A 25,868-nucleotide genomic window follows, 5' to 3' on the forward strand; every position below is an offset into this window, starting at 1 on the left:
CACAGTGACTACAAAGTTGGGGGAGGGGCAAAATAGATAGACAAAAAGGCTGAAAACAATGTGAGGAGTCTAAGAAGGGAGTGAACAACAAGAGACTTGTTCCTCTAAGTCAAGGCGGAACTGCTGTGGTACAACAGTGTGTCAACACCCAAAGAAAGCAATGGGGTAGGGGCAGAATTCTCCTTTCTTCTCTTTGACCCATTTATTATTATCATCAGGGAAGCAGCTCATCTATTCTTATGGTAGTTATAACAGGACATGTTTGTATTTCAGACACCGTGATAGACACTTACCCTAACAAACTAATTGAAACAGCACAGCACCCTCTATCCCTGGCAGATACTGGATTTTTTATCAATACCAGTTACCCACCACTCTTGCTACCTCAGAGGAAAGTGGATGTCATCCTGCATTTAAATTACAGTGGAGGATCACAGACATTGGTGAGAAGAGTCAAATTATCCTTTGGTTTTCGATTATGGCCATTTTCCTCAAAGCTTTTAGCATTTAGTAGCCAAAATCATAGGTACCGATTCTGTGGGTGCTCCAGGGCTGGAGTATCCATGAAGAAAAATTAGCTGCTGCTTAGCACACACTGGCAGCCAAGCTCTCTCCTACCCTCCACTCCCACCCCGCCGATCAAGTCCTCCCCTCCCTCCCAGCGCCTCTTGCATGCTGCGGAACAGCTGTTCCGTGACATGCAGGAGGCGCTGGGAGAAGCGGGGATGGGGCGTGCTCGGGGGAGGGGCGAAGAGGTGGGAAAGAGGCGGGGTGGAGCGGGAGAGGAAAGAGGCCAGGTGGGGCGGGGCCTTGGGGGGATGGGTGGAGTGGGCCCCATCACCAACACCTGGGGCTGAGCACGGATTGAGCACCCCTGGGGAAAATTAGAAGCCGGTGCCTGTGGCCAAAATTACTAACTTTCCAATAGTAGAAGTGGAAATTGATTCCAGAAGAATGAAACTTCATTTAGTTTGCACTACTAGTTCGACAATGGCACACCTCCTTGTTTCAGAAACTGTGGCCTAAATTCTCTATTTAATTGACACTATCTATGCTTCTAATTCTCTGTTTTAATTCCTAAGTCTGTCAATGGCTGATCTGATAGGGAGAAATCTATGGCCATCAGAATTAAGGACAATAAGGAGGAGTTTTTAAAGTATATTGGAAAGACAAGAAATCCTAACAATGGCATTGGTCCATTACTAGTTCGAAATGGTAGAATTGTTAATAATAATGCTGAAAAATAGAGGTGTTTGATAAATCTTTCTGTTCTGTGTATTGTACTTGAAGCAGGACTTAATTCAGGGAAGTCCTATGGCCTGTGTTATGTAGGAGGTCAGATAATAGATGATGACAATTGCCCTTAAAATCTATGAATCTATACTATTCCAACAAATTCACGGAAGATAATTTATGAAGATATTCTCAGTGTTCCTTAGTAATTTTCTAGTAAAACTAGGAAAAGTAATTGGCAGGCACACACAATAAAAAAAGTAATTATTAAGGTTGATAAAAATTTCTTGTGACGAAAATATACCTACCAAAAAGTACAGTTGTGTTGAAACTGATTTTTTTGTGGCGGGAAATGTCAATTCCAAGAAAAATTAGATTTTCCTACATTAAATCTCAAATGACAAATCAACATTTTGAAATGAAACTCATTTTTTTCATTTTATTTCAACTTACACAGTTGTCATTTTGGTTTATAAAAAACCATAAAACCCCAACATTTTATTTCAAAATGGTGACTTGAAACTCATCATCATAGTATCTGAGTGCCTTCCAGTATTGCATTAAGCAATGTGACTACACATCTGTCACATGCTGTTTGTTCTTTCATTTTCTCCCCAGAGGGAGAAGTGCATGTGTGTCTTGTTTGGTAGGTGGTGGTTGTTAAATAAATGTACCTGTTGATTTGTATTCCTATTAGAGAAGGCAAGATCAAAGAAATTCCCCTTGGACTTGGAGCGGAAAGTGATGAGGTTTTTGATGGTCCTTTGTGGGGGAGTTCTTTTCACTGTCTCGGATCACCCCTGGAGAAAGTTATATCTCCTGCACAGACAAGGTTTACTCTTATTGTGGAGAGTTCCATTGTGACATAGGAGTGAAGTTGTCTAAATGAAATGAAAAATCTTTCAATTTGAAATGTTGATTTGAAACAAAAAATCTCACTTTTAATCAGTTCAAACGTTTCTGAATAGAAAACTGATTTTTTTTTTTTACTAAAACATTTAAGATGAAGATTTTTTTTTTTTGTCGTTCAAAATTGCTTACAGGAAAAATTTCAGTTTTCTGACTAGTTCATCACAAAATTACATGTAATTATATGGCTATTACTTCCTTTTTGATTAGATTATATGAGGTTTTCTGGCAGCTGACTCTGTGGTAGATGGGACAATTCACTATCTTTGGATTCAAATTTCTACAAGGTCTTTCATTAACTAATTTTGCATGTTACAAATTATCCTGATGAAGGATGAACTGGTAGTTGGAGCACTAGCCCAGGCTTTGGGAAGTCCAGATTCAATTCCCTGCTTCTCCACAGACTTTGTGTGACATTGGGTAGGTCACTTAGCTTTTCTGTGCTTCATCCTCTGATCTGTGAAGATGGGGATAATTGCACTTCCCTACCTCAGAGGGGTGATGTGAAGCTAAATACATTAAAGATTGTAAGGTGCTCAGATACTTTGGTGATGGGGCCCATATAAGTATCTTAGAAAGATACATACACTCTTTGTGCTTTCCTCTCTGATGTTCCATTTCAAAATGATCTATTTATGGAATCCTCTTACTCCATAGTAGATTTAAATTAATACTTTAGTTTTCCGCTGCCTGTGGAATCTATACTACTTGTAACTGCTTTCTCATTTTGTTTAAAGTGCTACAGGGAGCAAAATAAACTGCAACATCAGTATTCTATGATGTAGTCTTTCTCCAACCTCATGTGTTCCCATAGGAATTCCTGTGTAACCCCTTAGGTATAGAAAGGCAGTTTAACATTAGTTACTTTGTTTCAGGAAATCCTGGTCTTTGTCCCTTTTTTGAGTTCTAAAATCTTTGTTCTGTGATGATTCAGCCTCTGGACCTAATTGCGAAGTACTTCTCGGAGCGGGGAATCCCATTCCCCAGAATCGAGATGAGTGAGGAAGACAGGAAAAATCTGAAGGAGTGCTATCTGTTTGAAGATGCTGAGAGTCCAAGAGCTCCTATAGTGCTTTTTTTCCCATTAGTAAATGACACCTTCAAAAAATACAAAGCTCCTGGTAAGTTATCAGCAGACAGTAATGTTATCTCCTTGATCAGCCTGTCCTGCCCATTTCATATCTGATGACTCTCTGTTGGCTGTATCCTCCTTTCTCATTTCAATACGATCAACTTTTCCACGGACAAGAACGACCATTTTCACTGAGTCAATGCCACTCAACCATCCATCATTAAAGGCACAGTGCTCATTTTAGCCACACAATTATTTTAATCTCACACACATGGTGTTGTCTTGCTGTGTATAAATGAAAATTAACTTAATCAAAAATGCAAATCCTTAAAATGGAGGGTCTGAGAAACACTGTATTGTTGAAGCAAAGCCCAGAACCACTACAAGCTTCAGTGACATCTACTGTTTTGGGGTTTTTTTACACACATGTAAAGGCCTGTATCACACACTTGGGTCTTGATGGGTTGAGAACTTTGCTTTCAGCATTGTTGATAAATTGTATAGTCAATTGCTTGACTACACTTTGGTATGTTATGAAATATACTCAAGAGACCAAATAACCAATGTCAGTCAGGTTTATTGCTATAACTCAATAATAATATAGTACAGGAAAAAGGTTCTATGTGATACCACTGTCAGAGAAGCCATCTTGTGCAGCAGTGTTACATTCACCTTACGCAGAAGATGTGCTCCCAAAGTTACACCTCATGAGCCATGTTTTTATACCCTGCCGGTTTACAAGCAAAAGATACTGTGTACATCATCTGAAACGAGATTTAAACGATCAGCTTTCTACCTTGTTTTTCTGGTACAATGATGTACTTCTCTCTCTCTCTGTTTTGAACACCTGCAATTCAGGCACCAACAGGCATGAAGGCACCTCCTAGGTTTGTACTAGGGTAGAAAAATCATATGTCTTGTCCTCTTTTCTTTGGGACATTCCAATACAGGCCTGTGAGAGTAACTCCCTTTCTGTTGCTATGGTAAAGCACTCATCTGTCCTGATCTTGACAGCTTTCTTAATTGCTCAAGCCAAAACTTACTTCAGGGGATGCAACGGGTTATGAGATACTTAGAATAAGTGAGCAGCATTATATCAAAATCATAGGCAAATTTAGGCCATATAACTGCTATATTTGTGCTTAATGATATTTGTGCTGAACACTTACTAATACCTATTATTAATAGATGTATATATGCTAACCAGCATATATTTGTCAACGGTATCAACAATCTGCTCACTGAATGGGTCATCATTTTCCCTTCAGTATGGCTAGCCTGTATCGGCTGGGTCATTGTTTCACTGATTATAATATATTTTTGAGTGGCCACCTGTCTTTTACATTTTCTCCTGCTCTCAGTATTCCATTTTGTTTTTGCTCACTACCATTGAGGCATCTTTCTTTCTAGATTGGGGAAGCAGATATGCAGATCATGTAGGTCCCCTGTAAATGATACTCAGAGGGCTGACCTGTAGTAAGTGTTGTTACAGTGGGTTCTTCCCCATCCTGACCCTATCAGCAATCTGGTTTTCATCAGTTCTGGAGAGTGGTGATGTAGAGATTGAAAAACTTGATTTTGCTAGAGATATTTGTACATCCCTATGGCAATTAACTTTGCAAGCTATCTCGCTAGAGAGAAATCTCCCTCCCTGGCCAATTATTGCCTTGTTAATTGATATAAGCTCCAAACTGCAGTAATGTTTCACTGGTAAAACTTACTACATTTTTTTCTTAGGTGTGGAACGCAGCCCCACAGAGATGGAGGAGGGGAAAGTTGATGTCTCCAGTCCCCTTTCCCCATATACTACGAGGGAGCTCTCATTCAGTGAAGAGAATTTTGACAATCTGGTGAAAATGACTGACTACAATATTCTGAATAATGAAAACTTGATTGTTCAGGCCTTGCGCACAGCAGTGGAACGGAGGAAACAGCAAGCTCCCATATACTACAAGGGAACTCTCATTCAGTGAAGAGAATTTTGACAATCTGGTGAAAATGATTGACTACAATATCCTGAATAATGAAAACTTGATTGTTCAGGCCTTGCGCACAGTAGTGGAATGGAGGAAACAGCAAATAAAATAGTCACTATCCAATAGACTTAATCTCCCGGGATTCTATTTCTTGTGTCTTCTACTATGTAGAGAGACCAAAGCCTTTTGATGGCTTGCTAACGTTATATATCTAATAGTAGCCTCATCCTCATGCCTCCATGGAGTCCAGTTCATCCCAGTTAAGTGAAGGTTCAAATAAACAGAGTTTGCTAAATCACATCATGACCAAGACTTTACAGATGGTTCAATTGCAACCAAACTTCACACCATCAAGGTTAAATTTTAGATTTTCTTACCTTATCAGTTTATCCACAGATATACATTCATTTTAAGTTAAAGAAGTGCACCTTGTCATGTTAATAAAATATACAATCCATTAAAAAGTATTTTAACATGCTCACACAAAAATACAACTGTGTCTAAATCATCCTTTTAAAAAGTCAGTAATTCTGCTTTGTTTTCTGCCAGAAATGCTGCTTTGTGAATTGGAGTCTTTATAGCACATAGCTAATCCATTTTGCTGGCACTATTTCATTGTCGTGGACACACAGGAGAAGAGTCTGTCGTCATTGATCTGATTATTTGTCTCTTGTCTCTGTTATTTTCAATTTGCTCTCTCTGCTTCCCTTAGCACTTCAGTTTGATGACTCTTTGGCATTCTTAAAAAAAATCTGTAAAGTCGTCACTGTCCATAAACAATATCACAGGGTTCAGTAATTTTTGTTACAACTCATTTTCACTGCCACACAAATTGTTAAATAACACATTATTAATGGAGTACTTCAAGGTGTATCTTTTCATAGGGTGCCATGCATAAGGCAGCATGCAGATTATTAGGAATGTGCAACTTCGATAGTGATTTTCAAGATATGTTATTTGTGTGACCAAATGTTGACTAGAAATATGTGGGTCCCAAGTGTTCAACTTGCCCAGCCTTCAGGTAGAAACACCTTCCTTCCCCTTCCCCAAGTGGCCTAAAATACCCCTCCCCACCAGTCTAATCTCTTTTGGAGCTGGATGGCCCTTCAACTTCTCCCTGATCTTCAGGAGGTGGTAAGTAGCCACAACCCTTGCTATAAATGGTCTTCTAGGGGGCTGCCCTGGGTGGTTCCTCTCTCTCTCACCTATCTTAGAAACATTTTGTGGGTTGATAGTTGCTTGTGACGACCTTCCCACAATCCTGCAGCAGCTAGATCATGAATTATTCCTGCAGCCAGTGCTAACACTAGACAACACGGCTGAGGTGCCCATCAGGCCTTGCCGCAGCCTCTAAGGAAACCCCAGGCATTTTCTAGCTGCAGCTAACGGGCTCATACTCTTGCTACCTATTTACAACCCAGAGCCAGTGAATCAGAACTGACATTGAGAATGGGAGCGTGTTTTGCTCATGCTCAGGCAGGATGGACAGGATACTTCTAGCTCATCCGGAAGACTTTTCTGGACATGGGTGGGAGCAAAAAATAAGTCTGTTCCCTCAGAGAAACAGTGTTAGGGGGGCAGTCAACTACTTGAATATTGGATGAAGAGAAGTGGGCCACCATTTTTACCTATTATGCAGTAGGTATGGACTTGAAAGGATATGATGTAATCCTGATTTTTTGGTGTGTTCTGCACCTTTAAACATAGAGAAGTCTCCCTGCCTATGACAGGGACGGTTGTGAGACAGCCATAATTGTATGTTTCAGGTCAGACTCGGTACGTAACAGAGTCAGCAACAGTTGCTCACTCTATCATGGAAATCTATATATGTACTTTTGTTGTTTCTTAATTGGAAATAAAACACATTCAGACTAGAGGTACATGTTTTACTCTTTGCATATGGGGAAATACAGACTACAAAAAGATTCAGGTTTGAAGTGATTTCAATGGCATAGGCAGAATGCGCTTCATTTATTATTATATCATTTTGCCAGCTACCTTTCAATTCTTAGTTACAGCTATGAAAAGAGATTTCTAATTTAGAGAGCAGATGAATAAGAGAATGCATCATAGAGGAATATAAATTAATAAATGGTACAAAATAGAGATCAGTTGGGTACTCCTATTTATCCTTTTCATGACACAAGAGCAAGGGGAACCTTACAAAACTCACAAATAACCTGTGGAGCTTATTCCCACAGATGTTGTTGAGACAAAATGCTTATTAGGTGTTTGAAAGGGGTTGGACGTTTACATGACTACTAAGAATATCATCCATTGTTATACTAGATAGAATAAACATATGCAGATAGCAATTCTCATGCTTCAGGGCACAAGACAATATATCACTGCCTGGAATTAGGAAGGATCTTTTCCCACAAGCACACTATTGCAGAATTGGACTATATGGGGGTTTTACACTGGGAAAATTTTGCTACAATATTTTTTGTCTGAATTTGTTGATTCAGCAAAATTGAACCATTTTGTGGAGAAGGTTCAATTTGGCTGAAGTTCCGATGGGTCTGTTGGAAACCTGACCATTTTACTAGATGCTTACCAGTCCAGCTCCTTGGCAGCTTGGACCACCAGGGTCCATGGCTTTGTGTTAGCTCAGCTCTCCATCAAGACTGCCTCGGGGTCATGAATTCCAGTGCTTGCAGGGTCTATGGCCCTAGGGTAGCCCATCAGGAGACTACCACAGACAGGGCAACCTTAGTGCTTCTAGTGCGACTCTGGGGCAGCCCCACAGCAGGACAGCCCTGGGGTTGTATTCTCTTTTGTGGAGAATGATTAAGTTTTTGGTTTTCATTCAGAATGAATCCAGATTTTGAAATATCAATATCTTCTACAAAACAGAACCTCTTTCCTCACCCAGCTCTATTTTACAATGCCCCCATAAACTTCAGGTACTGGCCACTGTTGAAAATAGAATCCAGTATGGCATTTCCTATAGTGCTGTGTTCCCTTGTGAAAGGGTGAAGATTTCACTGCTGGAAGAAAGAATCACAGTACCTTTCAGTCCCTGCTGCTTCTTCTGAGGGGACTCTGTCCAGACAAAGTTGCTGTATCCACCACGGCTTGTAGAATTCATCCCTGCACCAGCGTGAGGGCAAGCACATGGACACCGGAGCTATTCAGGAGCTGCTGAGGGCTAGCTTCAGGACTGCTTCAGTTTGGACCCAGGTTCCAGTAGCGGCTATGGTGGCAAACAATTGTTGTTCACGGGCTGTCATAACTATAAAGGGAAGGGTAACAGCTCTCTGTGTACAGAGACTCCAAATCCTTTTACCTGTAAAGGGTTAAGAGGCTCGGGTAACCTGGCTGACACCTGACCCGAAGGACCAATAAAGGGGCAAGATACTTTCAAATCTTGGGGGGGGAAAGGCTTTTGTGTGTGCTCTTTGTTTTAAGGGGTGGTTCGCTCTTGGGACTGAGAGGGACCAGACATCAATCCAGGTTCTCCCCATCTTTCTAAACAAGTCTCTCCTATTTCAAACTTGTAAGTAAAAAGACAGGCAAGGCGTCTTAGATTTACTTTGTTTTCTCAACTTGTAAATGTACCTTTTACCAGAGTGTTTATCTTTGTTTTGCTGTACTTTGAACCTAAGACAGAGGGGGGTCCTCTGAGCTCTTTAAGTTTGATTACCCTGTAAAGTTATTTTCCATACTGATTTTACAGAGATGATTTTTACCTTTTTCTTTAATTAAAAGCCTTCTTTTTTAAGAACCAGATTGATTTCTCCTTGTTTTAAGATCCAAGGGGGTTTGGATCTGTATTCACCAGGAGTTGGTGAAAGGAGGGTGGGAGGAAGGAGGGGGGATGGTTAATTTCTCCTTGTTTTAAGATCCAAGGGGGTTTGGATCTGTGTTCACCAGGGAATTGGTGAAAGGTTTCTCAAGGCTTCCCAGGGAGGGAGTTCTTGTGATGGTGGCAGTGGACCAAAGCTAAGCTGGTAGATAAGCTTAGGAGTCCTCATGCAGGCCCCCACTCTTGTACCCTAAAGTTCAAAGTGGGGATACAGCCTTGACACGGGCAGAGGGCAGGGGGACTACCATTTACTTCCCCTTGGCAGTGAGGGTGTCCCTGCTGAGGCTGAGAGCAGTGATTCCAGATGGAGTGCATGGGAGGGTGAAGCTTTCAGGAGCCAGAATTCAAAGGAAGAGCTCTGGCGGCTGGCAGCTTACAAGGTTGGCAGGTGGAAATGAAGGTGGGAGGAATCATGATTTTTTCAGAAAATTCACTGAGACAATCTTAAAGGCAAAAGGAGTCAAAAATCAAAGATGTGGAAGAGCTTGTAACATTCACCAGACCTCTTGTGGAAGCTCTAATACATTTAGAGACCCCCTCTAATAAGATAACTTTTTGCACACCAATTTAGTGTAAACAGTCCTGTCCACTAGCCCTGATGGAGTTTAGTATGTAGAATAAATCTGACATTTTTGGATTAATTTAATTTTGAGTTACGAGTGTACCATCACTCCTCCCAAAACAAAAGATAACAAAACCCCAACCAGGCCAATTTCCCAAAAGTGCTTAATAAATGTGGTAATTTTCTGGTTAGGAAGTTTTATAGTTGCTGCTTAAAGCATGGCCTTTTGTGTTTATATCCTCACACTACATGGTGTCAGAAGTGAGTGAATCCCTTCCTCTAAAGGAATAAAGGAAAGAAAAGAGACTCCCTCCACCCAGACTAGCAGAGTGGAGGGTGAGTGGGGAAAGTGGAAAATAATATGTAATACAAGGACTAACAACTCCTGTACTAGGATTGCCAGCAATACAAGGACTACACCTAGCAGAGAAACTGGAAAGCATTAATGGCAAAAACAAAACAAAACAACAACCAAAACCCACACACAACACCACCACCACAAGCTGTACTGGAGATGTAGCCACACCTTTTCACAGGCCTTGCAAAGCCGCCAGGAGAATACAAAATAAAACTGGTTCCATCAGTGACTCCCTTTGCTCTCATAGCCCATGCTACATCCCTATATCCTTGCTAGGGAAAGTAAAAGAAAAATTAAAGAGAATGGAAGATATGGGGATTATTTCCCAGATAGGAGAACCTACTGACTGGTGTGCAGGGATGGTTGTAATATCAACGCACCACGGCAAAATCCAAATTTGTGTGGATCTTGCACAACTTAATAAAAGCATGTACAGAGAAAGACGTGCTTCCTACAGTTGACCAGACATTAACTCAGTTACCAGAAGCCAAAATTTTCTCAAAGTTAGATGCTACAACATCTTCTGGCAAATCACTCTGGCTAAAGAATCTATATCATTAACTACGTTCATCACCCCGTTTGGAAGGTACTGTTTCAATCATCTTCCATTTGGCATGTCTTCAGCACCAGAACATTTCCAAAAGAGAATCTCTCAGATCATGTCAGGTTTGCCTGGCATCCTTTGCTATGCAGATGATGTGTTGATATATGGGAGAGAGGAAAATGATTACATGCAGTTTTGACATGCGTCCAACAAGCTGGCCTCACTCTGAATGAGAAATGTGAATTTGGAAAGGAGCAGATAAAATTTGTCAGAGTGATAATTAGCAAACAGGTACTTCAGCCAGATTCAGGCAAACTGAAAGCATTACTTGCCTTACCTGAACCCAAAAATGTTTCTGGGCATGACAAATAATTTTGTGAGATTCTTACCAGGAAATCTTAAGATATTTCTTTAATGGTCACAATATGTGGATCTGGGCTAGTCCACAACAAAACATATTTAATAAGATAAAAGAAGTACTGACATCTCCATCTATTTTGGGACAATATTTGTTAAACTATTCCACAATGATAGCAGTGGACGTATTTTTACAGGGTTCAGGAGCAGTACTCACACAAGTAGACCTGTTGCGTTCATATCGAGAAGCCTCACAGAAACCAGGCAGCTATATTCTTGAGTGGAAAAGAAAGGTGTAGCCGTCACTTGTGCCTGTGAATGGTTCACTGCATGTCTGTCTGACTGGAATTTTAACACAGAAACAAGCCCTTAGTGGCATTATTGGATTCAAAAGCTGGATGATCTTCCACCTAGGATTCAAAGATTTCAACTGCGTCTGATGAAATTTCCTTGAACATTGAGCGTACTAGGGAGAGCACTCATAGCAGTAGACATTCTATTTAGACCTCCAATAGTTCAGACATGAATGGAAGAAGCAAAGGCTTTAGAGAAAGATGTCAGTCTGTGTTTACTTTGTTGTTGCAGCAATACCAGCATGAATTGACAGCTGCCTTCAGCAAATTAGAAATGAGCAACTAAAGGATGATACTTGCCAGAAACTGACTCAACTCTGCCAAAGAGGGAGGGGGTGAAGGAGTCAACTTCCAAGAGACCTATTACCATATCGACAGGACCAGAATGACATTCAAATGGGTGATGGCCTGCTTCTGAAAGGACGGCACATTCTTGGCAGTGTAAAACCACAGATTTGTTTTTCTGGAAAGGACACACATACATTATTGTAGTTAGTTACTTCTCCAGATGTATTGAATTGGTTTTACTTACACAGACTTAATCAGCACAAGTCATACAGAAACTAAATAAAATATTTGCAAGACATGGAATTTCTGTAGTTATCGTATCTGATAATGCACCTCAATTTACCTCTGAAATATTCCTAGCGTTTTCTTAGGACTTTGATTTTGATCATTGTACTAGTAGACCACATTACCTACAGAGCAACAGGGAGGTGGAGAGAGCAGTGCAAACTTTAAAAAGACTTCTGCAAAAATCAGTGGTGGACCCCAATAAAGTACCCCTATCATATCAGTTAATGCTGCTTGTGTCTAGACCATCTCCAACAGAATTCTGACAGGAAGATGACTAAGGACACTTTTATATGTGGTGCCAATACAGCTTAAACCTAAATGGCCTGATCTGAAGGAATTTTGAAAACAGGATGCTGAAATAAAAATTCTGCCACAACAAAACTTCAGTGTTCCACACAGAACAAAAGCACCATCTGAACTGAGACCAGGGAACAAAGTTTGGCTCAAGAGCTCCCAGACATTTGGAACTGTTCAGAAGTTGGTGGAAACTCCCAGATCCTACCTAGTGGAGACTCCAAGAGGATTTCTTTGGAGGAATTGGGTTCATCTTCAATATTTCCCAAACACAATGAAAAGAGGATCTGGGTCCTGCAGGTACTCTATCAGGAAGTGAGCCCCCTCTGTGAGGAACTCCATGCACAAACCCAAGAGAAGTGAGAACATGGTGTAGAAGACTGATCAGATTCCCCTCAAAGACTTGGTCTTTAGAATACTGTTCAAGACTATTTAAATGCAGTTGATAAAAGGACATAGTAGTGTAAATAGTGTTAAAGAATTTGAAGTTTATTTCGAATTGTTGTGTGTATATCCATTGGTGTACAATTAAGTTTTAATCTGTTAATATAAAGAAAGGGAGGTGTGGAGTGGTTAGAGAGTTCCTAGTCCTTCGCAATTACCAGAGAAGACAAAGATGTGTTGCAGTGAGGAGCTTAATAAAAATAGGAACGTCTTCGTTAGGAAGTGCTCTAGTTGCTGCTTACAGCATGTCTCTGTGTTTCTGTCCTCACACTACATACTGGACCCAGGACAGACCCCTGCAGGACCCCCCCCAGATACACCCTTCCAATTTGACAGCGAACCATTGATAACTACTCTTTGAGATAGTCTTCCAACCTGTTTTATCCTCACCTTATAGTTATTTCACCTTGACCATATTTCCCTATTTTGGTTAAGAGAAAGTCACTCGGGACTGTGTCAAAAGCCTTACTAAAATCAAGATAGATCATGTCTGCAACTTCCTCCCTATCCATTAGCCCAGTAACCTTATCAAAGAAGGAAATTAGATAGCCACCATGGATTTGTCAAGAACAAATCATGGCAAACCTATTATTTATAACCCTATTAACCTCTAGGTGCTTACAAATTAATTGTTTAATAATTTGTTCCAATATCTTTCCAGATCTGGAAGTGAGATTGACTGGCCTATAGTTCCCTGGTTCCTTTTTGTTCCCTGTTTTAGAAGTAGGTAGGTTAGTTTGCCCTTCTCCAGTCCTCTGGGACCTCACCCATAAGTTCTCAAAGATAATCACTAGCAGTTCTGAGATTACTTTAGCTAGTTCCTTTTGTACCATAGACTAGAGTAAATTTCATCAGGTCCTGCTGACTTGCCTACATCTGACTTTATCTAAATATTCTTTAACCTGTTCTTTCTCTATTTTGGCTTGTACTCTTTCCCCCTTGTTGCTGTTAATAATTGTCTTAAGTATCTGGTCACAACTTACTTTTTTAGTGAAGACTGAAGAAAAATAGGCATTAAATACCTCAGCCTTCTTAATGCCACCAGTTATTAGCTCTCCTTTCCCCCTAAGTAGAGGACCTACATTTTTCTTTGAATAGAACTTCTCCTTATTTCCTTTCATGTCCCTTGCCAGGTATAACTCTTTCTGTGCCTTAGCCTCTCTGATTTTGTCCCTACATGCTTCTTATATTCTTTTGTACTCTTCCTTAGCATTTTGTCCATGTTTCTACTTTATGTGGGATAGTTTCCTGTTATACCTTTTGTCATAACTAAAAGGGAAGGGTAACAGCCCTCCTGTGTACAATACTATAATCCCTCCTGGCCAGAGATACCAAAATCCTTTTACCTGTAAAGGGTTAAGAAGCTCAGGTAACCTGGCTGACACCTGACCCAAAGGACCAATAAGGGGACAAGATACTTTCAAATCTTGGTGGGGGGGAAGGCTTTTGTTTGTGCTCTTTCGTTTTGGGGGTTGTTCGCTCTTGGGACTAAGAGGGACCAGACATCAATCCATGCTCTCCAAATCTTTCTGAACAAGTCTCTCATATTTCAAACTTGTAAGTAACAGCCAGGCAAGGCGTGTTAGTTTTATCTTTGTATTCTCAACTTGTAAATGTTCCTTTTGCTAGAGTGTTTATCTCTGTTTCCTGTAACTTTGAACCTAAGGCTAGAGGGGGTTCCTCTGGGCTCTTTAAGTTTGATTACCCTGTAAAGTTATTTTCCATCCTGATTTTACAGAGATGATTTTTACCTTTCTTTCTTTAATTAAAAGCCTTCTTTTTAAGAACCTAATTGATTTTTCCTTGTTTTAAGATCCAAGGGGTTTTGGATCAGTGTTCACTAGGGAATTGGTGGAGGAGTCTCTCAAGGCTACCCAGGGAAGGGAGTTAGCACATTGGGAGTAGTGGCAGCAAAAGCAGATCTAAGCTGGTAAAGAAGCTTAGAGGTTTTCATGCAGGTCCCTACATCTGTACCCTAAAGTTCAGAGTGGGGAAGGAACCTTGACACCTTTAATATTGTCTCCTTGAGAAGCTGCCAGCTCTTCTGAACTCCTTTATCCCATAGATTTTCTTCTCATTGGACCTTACCTACCAGTTCTCTGAGTTTGTCTGCTTTTTTTGAAGTCCATTGCCTTTATTCTGGTGCTCTCCCTCCGTCTTTTCTTTAGGATCAAGAATTTTATCATTTTATGATTACTTTCACCCAAATTGCCTTCAGCTTTCAGATTCTCAGTGCATTCCTCCCTATTAGTCGAATCAAGTCTAAAATGGCTGTCCCTCTGGTTACTTCCTGCACCTTCTGAAACAAGAAGTTGTTCCCAGTACATTATCAGAACTTATTGGGCATTTTGTGTTTTGCCATATTATTTTTCCTACAGATATCTGTGTAGTTAGAGTCCCCCATTACTACCAGGTCTTGTGTTTTGGTTATTTTTGTTTTCTCTTCCAGAAATGCCTCATTGTCCACCCCCTCCACTTGTGGTGGTCTATAGTGGCCCCCTATCATGACATTTCACCTCCCCCCGCTTTTTTTTAGTTTGAAAAGCACTCTGGCATCATTTATAATGAAAGGGGTTATATAAATATAAAATCTAATTAATTATTTATATGCTATGCACCCAAAATTGGAAGGATAGGGCCCCTTTTGCTGTATTGTCCCTTCCCCCCAATCACTAAACCTACAAAGAAAATCTTTCCAGTTCCCACACCTAATGAGAGAAAGGAGACGGGAATTACTTAATTTTTGGAAGTCATGGAAGGGTGGGGCTCTGAGTCAGTTTATAAAGCACCTGCTCATTCACTTCTACCTGTTTAAAGAGTATAAACCTGCTTTGGGAGCCACTGTCAGCTCTGCGACCTACGCTCAAGGACCACTTTTAGCCTCTGACTTGAATGCAGCAAAGATCACAATGGGGTTATCTACCAGTTCGTACCAGGTAAGAAAGAACAAAATAAGAGTATTTGAGATTCAGATGTGCAGGCAGCTTCTGCAGTTTGTGCTGTTTTCAGAGTTCTGCCTTAACTACAGAAGCAATCTATAGTAGGCAGACTTGCTATTTGTTCTCTAGCTACAGCTGTGAGAAGCCTTTGTCCTACCACACCATCTTTCATAGCAATGAAGGCACTTGGATGGGTTTTGTTTGCTCTATACCTCCAGCTTGATCAATTAATACCGTAACTTTGTGTCAAATAGGTAGTCAGATGACATGGTGATGGGCACAGTATAAGAAATGATGTAATCAAAAATGACCCCATTTTTCATGCATCTGGGGTGTTACACAGGGGAAACTGTGGGAAAGGTTAAAACACTTAAGGGGTAATGAACTCCTCTAAATTTGGGGGTCCACATATGACCCTGCAATAATGATTTATACCAACAACTGAAACTGAAAAGATGTTTCCTTTTAAATGTTACCACTGCCTCCTCTTGCTTCCTTTCAAAATGAAGCATGCAAAGAAATCCATTGTGAAAGGTAGATAGACAAAAACTGATCTTATGCAAAAAGTACCAGGAGAACAAACTAGGTTAGGTTTTTATGTGTTTTTAGTGGGGGTGGAAGGTGGGATTGAATTTGCTCATCACCAAAAAGTTGAATAATTAATTAGTGATAGCAACATTCCCTGCTTCATAGGTGAAATGTCCTTTTGTTTCTGCTTTGAATCCCTTCCTCTATCCTTTCTTCACTGTGAAGTTCTGCTTCTTTTTGTGTGTGTGTGGATTGGAGCATGGAACTTTTATTATTTTCTATCTTAATTCCTTTAAAAGGAAATTCATTTACGGAACACCCTACCCTCCACCCCCCCATGCTTGTGGACATGTGCCATGTTTCTCTGATCCTTACCCAAGATAAGAGTTTTGCCCGAGTCAGCCTTATGTCTCACATTCCTGACAGGATTGTTAAGTGCCCTTCAGTTTTCCAATGATTTCCCTATGTTTCCAGGATAAATATTCTTTCTGGCTCCTTCTTTGAAGGAAAAGTTGCCCAACCAAGGATACTGAGGGAGAGAATTCTAAAGATGTCAGTTTCACTTCCTGTGTTCTACAGGGGTCTGAGTCTTTGAGACCCACTTTTGTTGATATTCTGGGCCAGATCCTCAGAGGGTGTGAGTTGGCATAGCTTTATTGAAATCAGTGGAGTTATGGTGATTTGAATCAGCTGAGGCTCTGGTGCAGAATGTCAACAGTATTGATATTAGCATTTTTTGTCCTGCTTCATTATCTCCTGTTGACTGTACAATATGCAAAATAGTCACATCATGTCAGAATGTGATGGTTTCTGTGGAGATTCTCTACTTGTGTATAGCCCACTGGTTAGTGAGTGTTACAGTTCCCCCTTCTGTGCCAATCCACAGAGAATGAGAGTTTTTACAGCTCCTAGCATCAGAGCTTTAGATTAAAATGCTTTCAGCTTTGGAGGTCCCTGGAATTGCTGCATCTAGGTATGAATTGCCAGCCATTGCAGACTCTGAAGGATATGCAATATGCTTCTTAGGAGAAGTTCAACTAAAAGAGAGGCAGCAGATTTTTCAAATAGTTGAAATTTTCATGTGGTTTTCAGTTGTAGCTCCATATAGAGTGTATTTGAAATATCACTTAAGATTTAATAAGGAAAAGACATATTGTTCATTCCTATACAGAATATGCTGCTTCTGCGTGGAATTCACCAGATTAGCTGCGAATGATTACATAAAACCCCAAACAAAAGGAATGCTGTTCAGTGAGTTAGTAATAGAGTCTGCTGAAATTTAATTTAATAAAATTATGGTGGATGCGAAATGACTTCCTTTGAATTTGGACAGATCAGTGGAACTGCTGTCTTTATTTTATATATATTAACTGGTATTGATAAAACAAAATACATTTATGAGCCACCATATATTTCCATGTCATTGGATCATAAGATGTTAAGTCACACCTGTCATATTGATTGGTTAATACAATCTTCTTCCCAGCTCTTTTTATTGACTATTAGTGAGTGGAATAAGTTATAATAAATAACCTCACACCTCTAAAGTGGAGTCTCCCCTAGCTCACCCAGAATAAAAAACAGGGAAGAATCTGGGCAAATTGGAGGCTTGACCAGTGGTTCCAGGCACAGCACAGATCTACATGGCCATAAACCTGCACAGAGAAAGAAGCTGAACACGTCACAGGGAAGAATTTCATCCAGAAACTCTTTGGTGATTAGTATCGAAATATTTAAGAGGACACAATAGCTGACTCAGCTTACTCTGGAGTTTATTTTTCTCTCTCTGCGTATGTTCATTCCATGTCCTTTGTTTGTCATTGTTCAGCAGATGGAGCCCTCTCCTTGCAACTTGCTCAGTGTAAAAGTTATCAGAATGAAAAATCTGCGGAAGGCCGACCTGCGTGAGTATCTCTCCAGTTCCCAGAGCTTCCTCAGAGATGTGAAAATACTGGCTGTATAACTAAGCAACATAAACACCATAGAGGTTACCAAAAAGAAAAGAGGAATCCCTATGCTGTACCTAGATCCCAGGTGTACACTTAGAGGACATTGTATATTATGCGACAAAGAGTCCTGTGGCACCTTATAGACTAACAGACATTTTGGAGTACTCGTGGGTGAATACTCACTTCGTCAGATGCATGCTTGTATATTATAGGAGCCTTTGTCAGTGAAATTCTAAAATCCAATTACCACATTGTACACAAGAAGCTTTGGCAGAGTGTCTTGTCCCACCGAAACCATATAGCACTGTCAAATTCAAAAGTACCTTGGAATACTCTAGAGAACCAAAGTCCAGAGTCTGCCCTTAGGATCCACGCACTGACAGGAACTTCTCTGTGTGGCTCTCCCCAGGCAGATGTTTGAAGGGTCAAGCACCCTCACAGTGCTGTCCCTCCCCATCCCCCATTCCTCTGAAGAGCACAGAGTGGTGTCTGCAGGTTTAGGGATTCATGAGTCGAGAGGGGGGATGTTCATCATCTCCTGTGTACTGTGAAATATAATACAGCCAAAGGCATTATTTCCCTTTCTGTGAAGAGTTCTTTGGACTGAGGAACTCCTTTTAAGGAAGGTGGGGGTCAGAAGGAGAGGCACCAGCCCCAGGGTCCCTGGCTTTGTGGCTTCCAAGGACACACAATGTCAGGAAGCCAAGGTGGAGCTTCACGGAATCCAAAGCCAATGCAGAGGCACAAGCAGGAGCGCCGCCAGCTTTTCTGCCACCCTAGGCAGCGGAAGGTCCCGCCCCAAAATGCTGCCCCCCACAGAGGTGGCGGAAGGTCCCACCGTCGAAATACTGCCGCGGTCGCCGCCCCCCAAATTGTAGCGCCCTAGTCGACCGCCTAGGTCGCCTAATGGGTTGTGCTGGCCCTGGGCACAAGGCCTTCATGTGGATAGATATGTGCCCACAGTAGATCCCAGGGGTGTATGGGTCAGACCTCCAGTATCTTCCTCAGGGGGGCAAACCCCAAACTTTGACAAAATTATGCAGAGGAAAATAATGAGGGGAGCCTTGCAGAGCTTTCTGGTCCCTACATAGTTGTTTCTGCCCAGAGGCATTATCTCTCTCTGAGATAACCTTAGTTTAAAGAGAATAGATGATACTATGCCAGAGGGGAAGGAAAAGAAATCTAATTCACATCTGTTCTCTTATGGGATTTTCTTACTGCAAATGTGTAGTAATAATTTTACTTACGGCTTTAATAAAAACAGCATCTTGTGCTTTACCTTGCTATCATGGAAGCTGCTGCATTTCTCAAAATAGGTTAAGACAGGTTACATGACTAAATGAAAAATGCCAAGCTTTAATTTCACGTTTCTTCCAGTATCATGTGTTGTGTGTTTTCTCAAAGAGTCCAGCACTTGGTGTAAATTTGTTTATACATTTCTTGTTTATGTCCTGAGGAGACAGTTTCTGCTGTCCATAATGACAATCTCCAGGACTTTTTAGTCACCCGCAGTGAAAAGGCACCAGTCTCTTTAGGAGACACACTACCTCCCGCAGTTCCCACTGGGCAGTGTGGCACTGCCCTTCCCCCAATGCAGTCTGTGCCTTCAAGGCATAATTGAGCCCTCACTTGGCTAATTGTTTTTATTCCCAGTTACTCTCATAGAAGCCCCAGAAGGTTATAGATATGCAAATTAGTACTTTAATGATACTCTTAAACAATACATAAAATTCATAGTACAATAGAAAGTGCTGTGAACAATGATGATCTCTCTTCTTCAGAAAACAGTAGGTGGTCATTTGTCTTGTATCCGTGAATCTATTTTAAATAGAGAAGCTGAAACCAAAATGCCTTTACATGAACCAGCCCGAACTACCTTGGTTCAGATAAAATGAGCAGAATTGCAGCCATCCAGAAGTTTTAGTTTCCTGATACTGGTGTTTTGTTTGGGTCCCCTATGGGCTTCCCCACTGACAAATGATGTGAAGAAGAGCCTTCTGATTCCCCTCTCACTGTGGAAGGGGAGTGAAGTAATCGGGAACATGAAATTTTACCTAAAGATCCCTTTCCTGTTGCTGAGTGTAAAGGGAGAGGACTCCTAAGTTAGTGCCCAGGCCCCTTCTCCCAATGGCCCAGTGCAGGAGTCTGAATAGAAGCCTTCAGGACCTCTCCCAGAGCAGAAAAGGAGGTTCCTCCCTCATCTCAATTCTGTTTGAGGAGATTGAAATGGCCTATGGGCCTGAAGAATATCTCACCCTGTCAAGCTAATTCTGGGTCCTTATCACCACACAATTCCCCTCTAATGGGCCCTGGCCACTTGCCTGAAATTGACTTTACCATATTCCTTCACCAGCTCTTTTCCTTTTCTTTCTGTAAATGTCTTCAGGGAGGGAAGCCAATGCTCTTTATCCTTTCCTCGCATTTGATTTTCTTTTTTTGTGGGAGTTGCCTACAATTGGATTACTACCCTTCCTAATTCAAGAAGATCTTTGGATAAAGGACTAGGCAGTGGAAGAGCCAGGATTAGAAGTCAGAAGTTCCAAGTTCCCAGTCCTATACTTATTCTATTAGATCATGCTGCCTGTTAAAGTCATTGCTTGAATATAAAAGGCATATTCACACTATAACAGAATGCAATCTGGAGTCTGGAACCGAAACAGTATTGGACAAAAGGTGTGTTTACCATGTTGCAGCCTTTCTACCTTACTCTGTGAAACATAGACAAGTTATTGCCTGCAAATAAATGCTGAAAGCATTTCATCAACAACACCTCTAAGCTATTATTCACACAAAGTGGCAAGATAAAATCATGAATAATGAGAAGTTGCACAAACAACATTGAAACAATGCTTGTGAAAGGAGAGCTTTGGTGGACTGGGTACATCCTTCATATGGTGAACACCAGGCTCCCAGAGAAAAAATTCCAAGGTGCAAAAGATCAAGAAGGAAAAGAAACAAAGTTTTGAAAACAAAGTGCATCACCCCTTCTGAGGCAGATATTAATATGCAGGAAGCTACTGCTGTAAACAAATTGGTTTGCCATCCTTTGGTATCTGATTCAGGATGTTTTGAGATTAATTGAGAGCATTTTGCAAGTAGGAGTTGCAGATAATCTGTGCTTACTGATGAGTGAGTAAAAGTGACTAATCCACAGGGTTGAAATGTGGACAGTAAAAATGGTGGCACTTGTGATTCTGACTTCCATGCCCACATTCGCAGAACTCCTCACTCACCATCCCTAGTACTCAATACTACAAACATTGCCCTGAAAAAATCCTCTATGAAGTATTTCTGTATTGAGCCCCAATCTTGCAACTAAAACAATGAGGACGGACCCTGTGCAGAGCCTTGTTGAAGGTCTTGGGGCTCCTACTAAATACATGGGTTCACCTGCATGGATCAAGCTGCAGGATCAGGGCCTAAATGACTGCTGTTTAATTTCAGTAATATTTGTTCTCTGTAATTCACTGCATCTAATTTGTATGTACTAACGGGATCTCTTATGACAAAAATACAACTGCCCCCATGAAATACATAAAAATTGGTAGAATATTATAATTGAACAAGTTTTAACTAAAATGTCTGTCTTTTAAAAAAAATGTTTAAGCCCTTTGGGCCAAATTCAGAGGTAACAAAGGGTGGTGTAAATTACATGTTGGCAGCTGGGTGTAACTTATGCTGTGAAGAAACAAAAGGGAAGGGTGTAGCTGGATAAGTAACTTAATAGGAAGGTGTAAAATAACACAAGCCTCACCAGTTTTCATAGAATCATAGAAAGATGGAAGACTTCATTAGATCACCAAGTCATCTGCCTACAGTACCTTTCCCTAGTGTTTTGTTTGGTCTAGTTTTGACATTCTGGAAGGATGAGCCTCCACCACTGTCCATGGGAGATTTCTCCATAGTGTCACTTTCCTAATATTGAGATTACATTTTCTTCTCTTAGTTTCATCTCATTAGTCCAAGTCAAATCCTGGTGTATGACTATAAGTAATTCTCTCTCCTATGGATACTTGTAGATAGAACATCTATCTTACTTATTGCTGAACCAACCTGTATGTACATAGCTTTTTAAATCATTCTTCATAAATCAGTCCTTGCCCCCTTTCTCCATTTTTGTTCCTCTTCTCGGAACACCCTTCAGTTTGTTGGTATCTTTTGGGAAATGTGGTGCCCAGAAGTGAACAGGCTATTCCAGAGGTCATTGCTCAAGAGCCAGACAGTGAGGGACTGCTACTTCTCCTGTTCAGTCTATTATCACCCACAGTTGGCTTTATCCATCAGAGCTTTCCAGCCTATTTTCTCCCACTGAATATCTGTATTTAAGGTTATTTTTCTGCAGGTATTTTACTCTGCATTTTTCCATAATGAACCTCATTTTGTTATTTTCAGCTCAGGTTTCTAATCTCTTTGTATCATTTATCTGTCTCAGCTGGTGTTTAGAACGCCTCCCAATATAATATCATCTGATTACTCCTTCTTCCAGATTATTAATGAAGATGTTAAATAAGGCCTTTCCTACCACCACTCCCTCAATATCTCACTAGCAACTCCCACCAAGTAGATACATTGCAGTTATCATCACTATTTCTTTATGGTTGTTTTAGTGAGCGTTCATTCGGCATGGAAGAGTTTTTGTCCAAGACAATTTGAAGTCTTTATTTAAAGACTTTTTATCTTGCATCTTCATACCCTCTCTTGCTACTCCTCCTCACCCTCCACTGTCCCATTAGTAAGTAAGCTACACCTATTTATACCAATTTGCATCTGTTTACCAATATATAACTGACAACACCATTGGCCATCTGTGAATTTGGCCCATTGTCTGTGCCCTAGATACTCTCTACTTCCACATTACAGCCATACAACTCGTTTTAGACCATGTCTGGGGCTTGGTTGCTTATAACTAGATACGAATGCAGATTATTTTAATCCTTATCAGACTCACTGACCTTCCACACCTCACTGTAAACATTGCCCAGGAAATATCACAAAAACACCACTGCTGTTATTGCCAGTGGTGTTAGTGTTCAGGAAAATCAGAGACCTGATTACTGGCAGTATGATAAACAATACATAGATATACTGGCATATTAGTACAAATCTTTTAAAAGGGGAACAAAAAAGAACCAGGGAATTATAGACTAGTCAGCCCAACTTTGACACTGAAAAGATACTGGAACAAATTACTGAACAATCAGTTTGTAAGCACCTAGAGGGCAACAGGTTTATAAGGAATAGCCAGCATAGATTTGTCAAGAACAAATCATACCAAACCAACCTAATTTTCTTCTTTGACAAGGTTACTGACCTAGTGGATGGGAGGCGGGGGGAAGCAGTAGAGATGATATATCCTGATTTTAGTAAGGCTTTTGACAGAGTCCGAGATGACATACTCATAAGCAAGCTAGGGATATATGGTTTAGAGAAATTATTATCAGGTGGGTGCACAACTGCTTGAAAGACCATACTCAAAGAATAGTTATCAGTGGTTTGCTGTCAGACTGGCAGGGCCTATCTGTTGGGGGCTTGTAGGGATCTGCCCTGGGACTAGCACTATTCAATATTTTTATTAATGACTTGTATAATGGAATGGAGAGTGTGCTTATAAAATCTGTAGATGACACCAAACTGGGTGGGATTGCTACATTTTGGAGAACAGAAAGTTAGGAAGGAAAAATGAGGGGCACAGCTACAGAATGGGGAACAACTGACTAGGCCGTAGTACTGCTGGAAAGAATCCGGGATTTATAGTGGATCACAAATTGAATATGAGACAACAATATGGTGCAGTTACAAAAAAAAAAAAAAAGCTAATATTATCTTGGAGTGTATTAAAAGGAGCGTCTTATGTAAGACATGGAAAGTACTAATCGGCAGTGATGATACCTTGACTGGAGTACTGTGTCCAGTTCTGGGTACCATACTTTAAGAAAGATGTGGACAAATTGGAGAAAGTCCAGAGGAGAATAACGAAAATGATAAAAAGTTTAGAAAACCTGACCTATGCAGAAAGGTTAAAAAAACCGAGCATGTTTAGTCCTGAAAAAAGAAGGCCTAATAAGTCTTCAAATACGTTAAGGGCTGTTATAAAGATGACCGTGATCAGTTGTTCTCCATGTTCCCTGAAGGTAGAACAAAAAATAATGTGCTAAATCTGCAGCAAGGGAGATTTAGGTTAGATATTAGGAAAAACTTTCTAAGGGTTTCTGGAATGGGCTTCCATGGGAGGTTGTGAATGCCCATCATGGGAGATTTTTGAAGAACAGTCTAGACAAACACCCATAGGCGCCAACTTTTCCCAGCATTGGTGGGTGCTCGCCTCCGGCTCCGACCTGACTCCACCCCTGTCCCAACCCCTCCCACCCCTGCCCTGCCCCCATTCCAACCCCTTCCCCAAAGTCCCCGCCCCAACTCCACCCCCTCCCAAATCCCCCACCCTGTCTCTTCCCAGAGCACGCCATGTTCCCCCTCCTCCTGCTCCCTCCCAGTGCGTGCCGCTGCGAAGCAGCTGTTTCGCGGCGGCACGCGCTGGGAGGAGAAGTGAGGATGCAGCATGCTCAGGGGAGGAGGCAGAGCAGAGGTGAGCTGGGGCAGGGGAGATGCCGGTGGGTGCAGAGCACCCACCAATTTTTCCCCATGGGTGCTTCAGCCCCGGAGCACCCACGGAGTCGGTGCCTATGCAAACATCTGTCATGGATGGTTTTGGTTTACTTGGTCCTGACTCAGCGCTGGGGGCTGGACTTGAGGAATTCTCCAAGTCCCTTCCAGCCCAATATTTCTACGATTCCGTACTAATGGCATGCACTGGCACACATTGTTGCTCCTCGAATGGTTCCCCACCATATTAGCCATAGGATTAACAATCAGCTCTTATGCACAGCACACAAAGTTGTGTAGTATAAAGACGCAGCTGTCTGTCATGCTGTTTGAATCATCCTAGGGCAGTGAACTTTGGACACTGTGGGTTTGTGCAACCACAAGTAGTAAGCACATCACTTATACAGCAAATCACTAACATTTCAATATTTCTCCATCAGCTCATTGATCACATGGGATTAGGAGCAGGAAGAGGGTGAGAATGTGGTAATCTGGACACAATAAAATTGATCTGGTTTTAAAGCAAGTGGTTTTACAATGGCACATGATCTTGATTAGAGGCTGGGTGCACCATTCTCTTTGTGTCTGATGGTTGACTTTGGGGTGTTTAGGCACATTCACTATTTGCTTATTTATAGCATCCATGCAAATTAGCACTATGGAAGATTAAATGGAAATATATATACACGTTATAATTTCACTTGATCCATCCCATACTGTGGGAATGTCCTGCTGTCCACCATTATGTACTGGTTCATACAATGTGCAATACATTATTGCCTAAGATCACCAATAATAATAAAAACAACGAGGAGTCCTTGTGGCACCTTAGAGGACTCCTTGTTGTTTTTGCTGATACAGACTAACACAGCTACCACTCTGAAATAATAATAATGTGTTGCCATGATTGTAACCATCACATGTCTAGACCAGCAGCTGAATCACCTCCAATTTAAAATTACAGAGTGACTGGAAAACTTTGAAGAAATATGGCCTCCAATGTTTGATTTTTTTTTTCCAGTTTACATGCTGGTCATATAAACTGTTGTTGTGTTATAAAAACATAAGATTCCAAAGTGGTATACATTGTTTCCTGTGGTGCATGCTGTGCTTGAGGTGTTATGACATTGCACAGATATCTGCTCGCAGGAACATATGGAAGCTTGGAAGCCTGGTTTCTATTCATGACTCTGCCTCGGGTTCCCCATCTGTAAAAAGGGGGTTTGTTGACCTACCATGTCAAGTGCTTTGAGATCCTCAAATGAAAGATATAAAAGTGCCAAGTACTATTATTTATCATGATTTGTTTGATGAGGTATGTTTCTGTGTGATACCTATTATGGGGACATCAAACTTGGTTCCTTGC

At 41.0% G+C, this 25,868-nt stretch overlaps 2 protein-coding genes across 2 annotated transcripts in view; both read left to right on the forward strand.

Annotated features, from left to right (window-relative positions):
- The window catches only part of LOC112104900 (cytosolic phospholipase A2 epsilon-like), a 45,388-nt gene extending 40,201 nt beyond the window's left edge, over positions 1-5,187 (forward strand). The window contains exons 19-21 of the mRNA XM_024197502.1: positions 274-443; positions 3,077-3,263; positions 4,952-5,187. Coding sequence (XP_024053270.1) covers positions 274-443; positions 3,077-3,263; positions 4,952-5,187 — 593 coding nt within the window. The remainder of the gene's footprint in view (positions 1-273; positions 444-3,076; positions 3,264-4,951) is intronic.
- A 10,208-nt stretch (positions 5,188-15,395) lies between these two features.
- LOC112104913 (cytosolic phospholipase A2 epsilon-like) overlaps positions 15,396-25,868 on the forward strand; it is a 43,743-nt gene continuing 33,270 nt past the window's right edge. Inside the window, exons 1-2 of the mRNA XM_024197513.1 lie at positions 15,396-15,422; positions 17,782-17,857. Coding sequence (XP_024053281.1) covers positions 15,396-15,422; positions 17,782-17,857 — 103 coding nt within the window. The remainder of the gene's footprint in view (positions 15,423-17,781; positions 17,858-25,868) is intronic.

This window comes from Terrapene carolina, unplaced genomic scaffold, assembly GCF_002925995.2.
Source record: "Terrapene carolina triunguis isolate 2854851 unplaced genomic scaffold, T_m_triunguis-2.0 Scaffold96, whole genome shotgun sequence".
NCBI lineage: Eukaryota > Metazoa > Chordata > Testudines > Emydidae > Terrapene > Terrapene triunguis.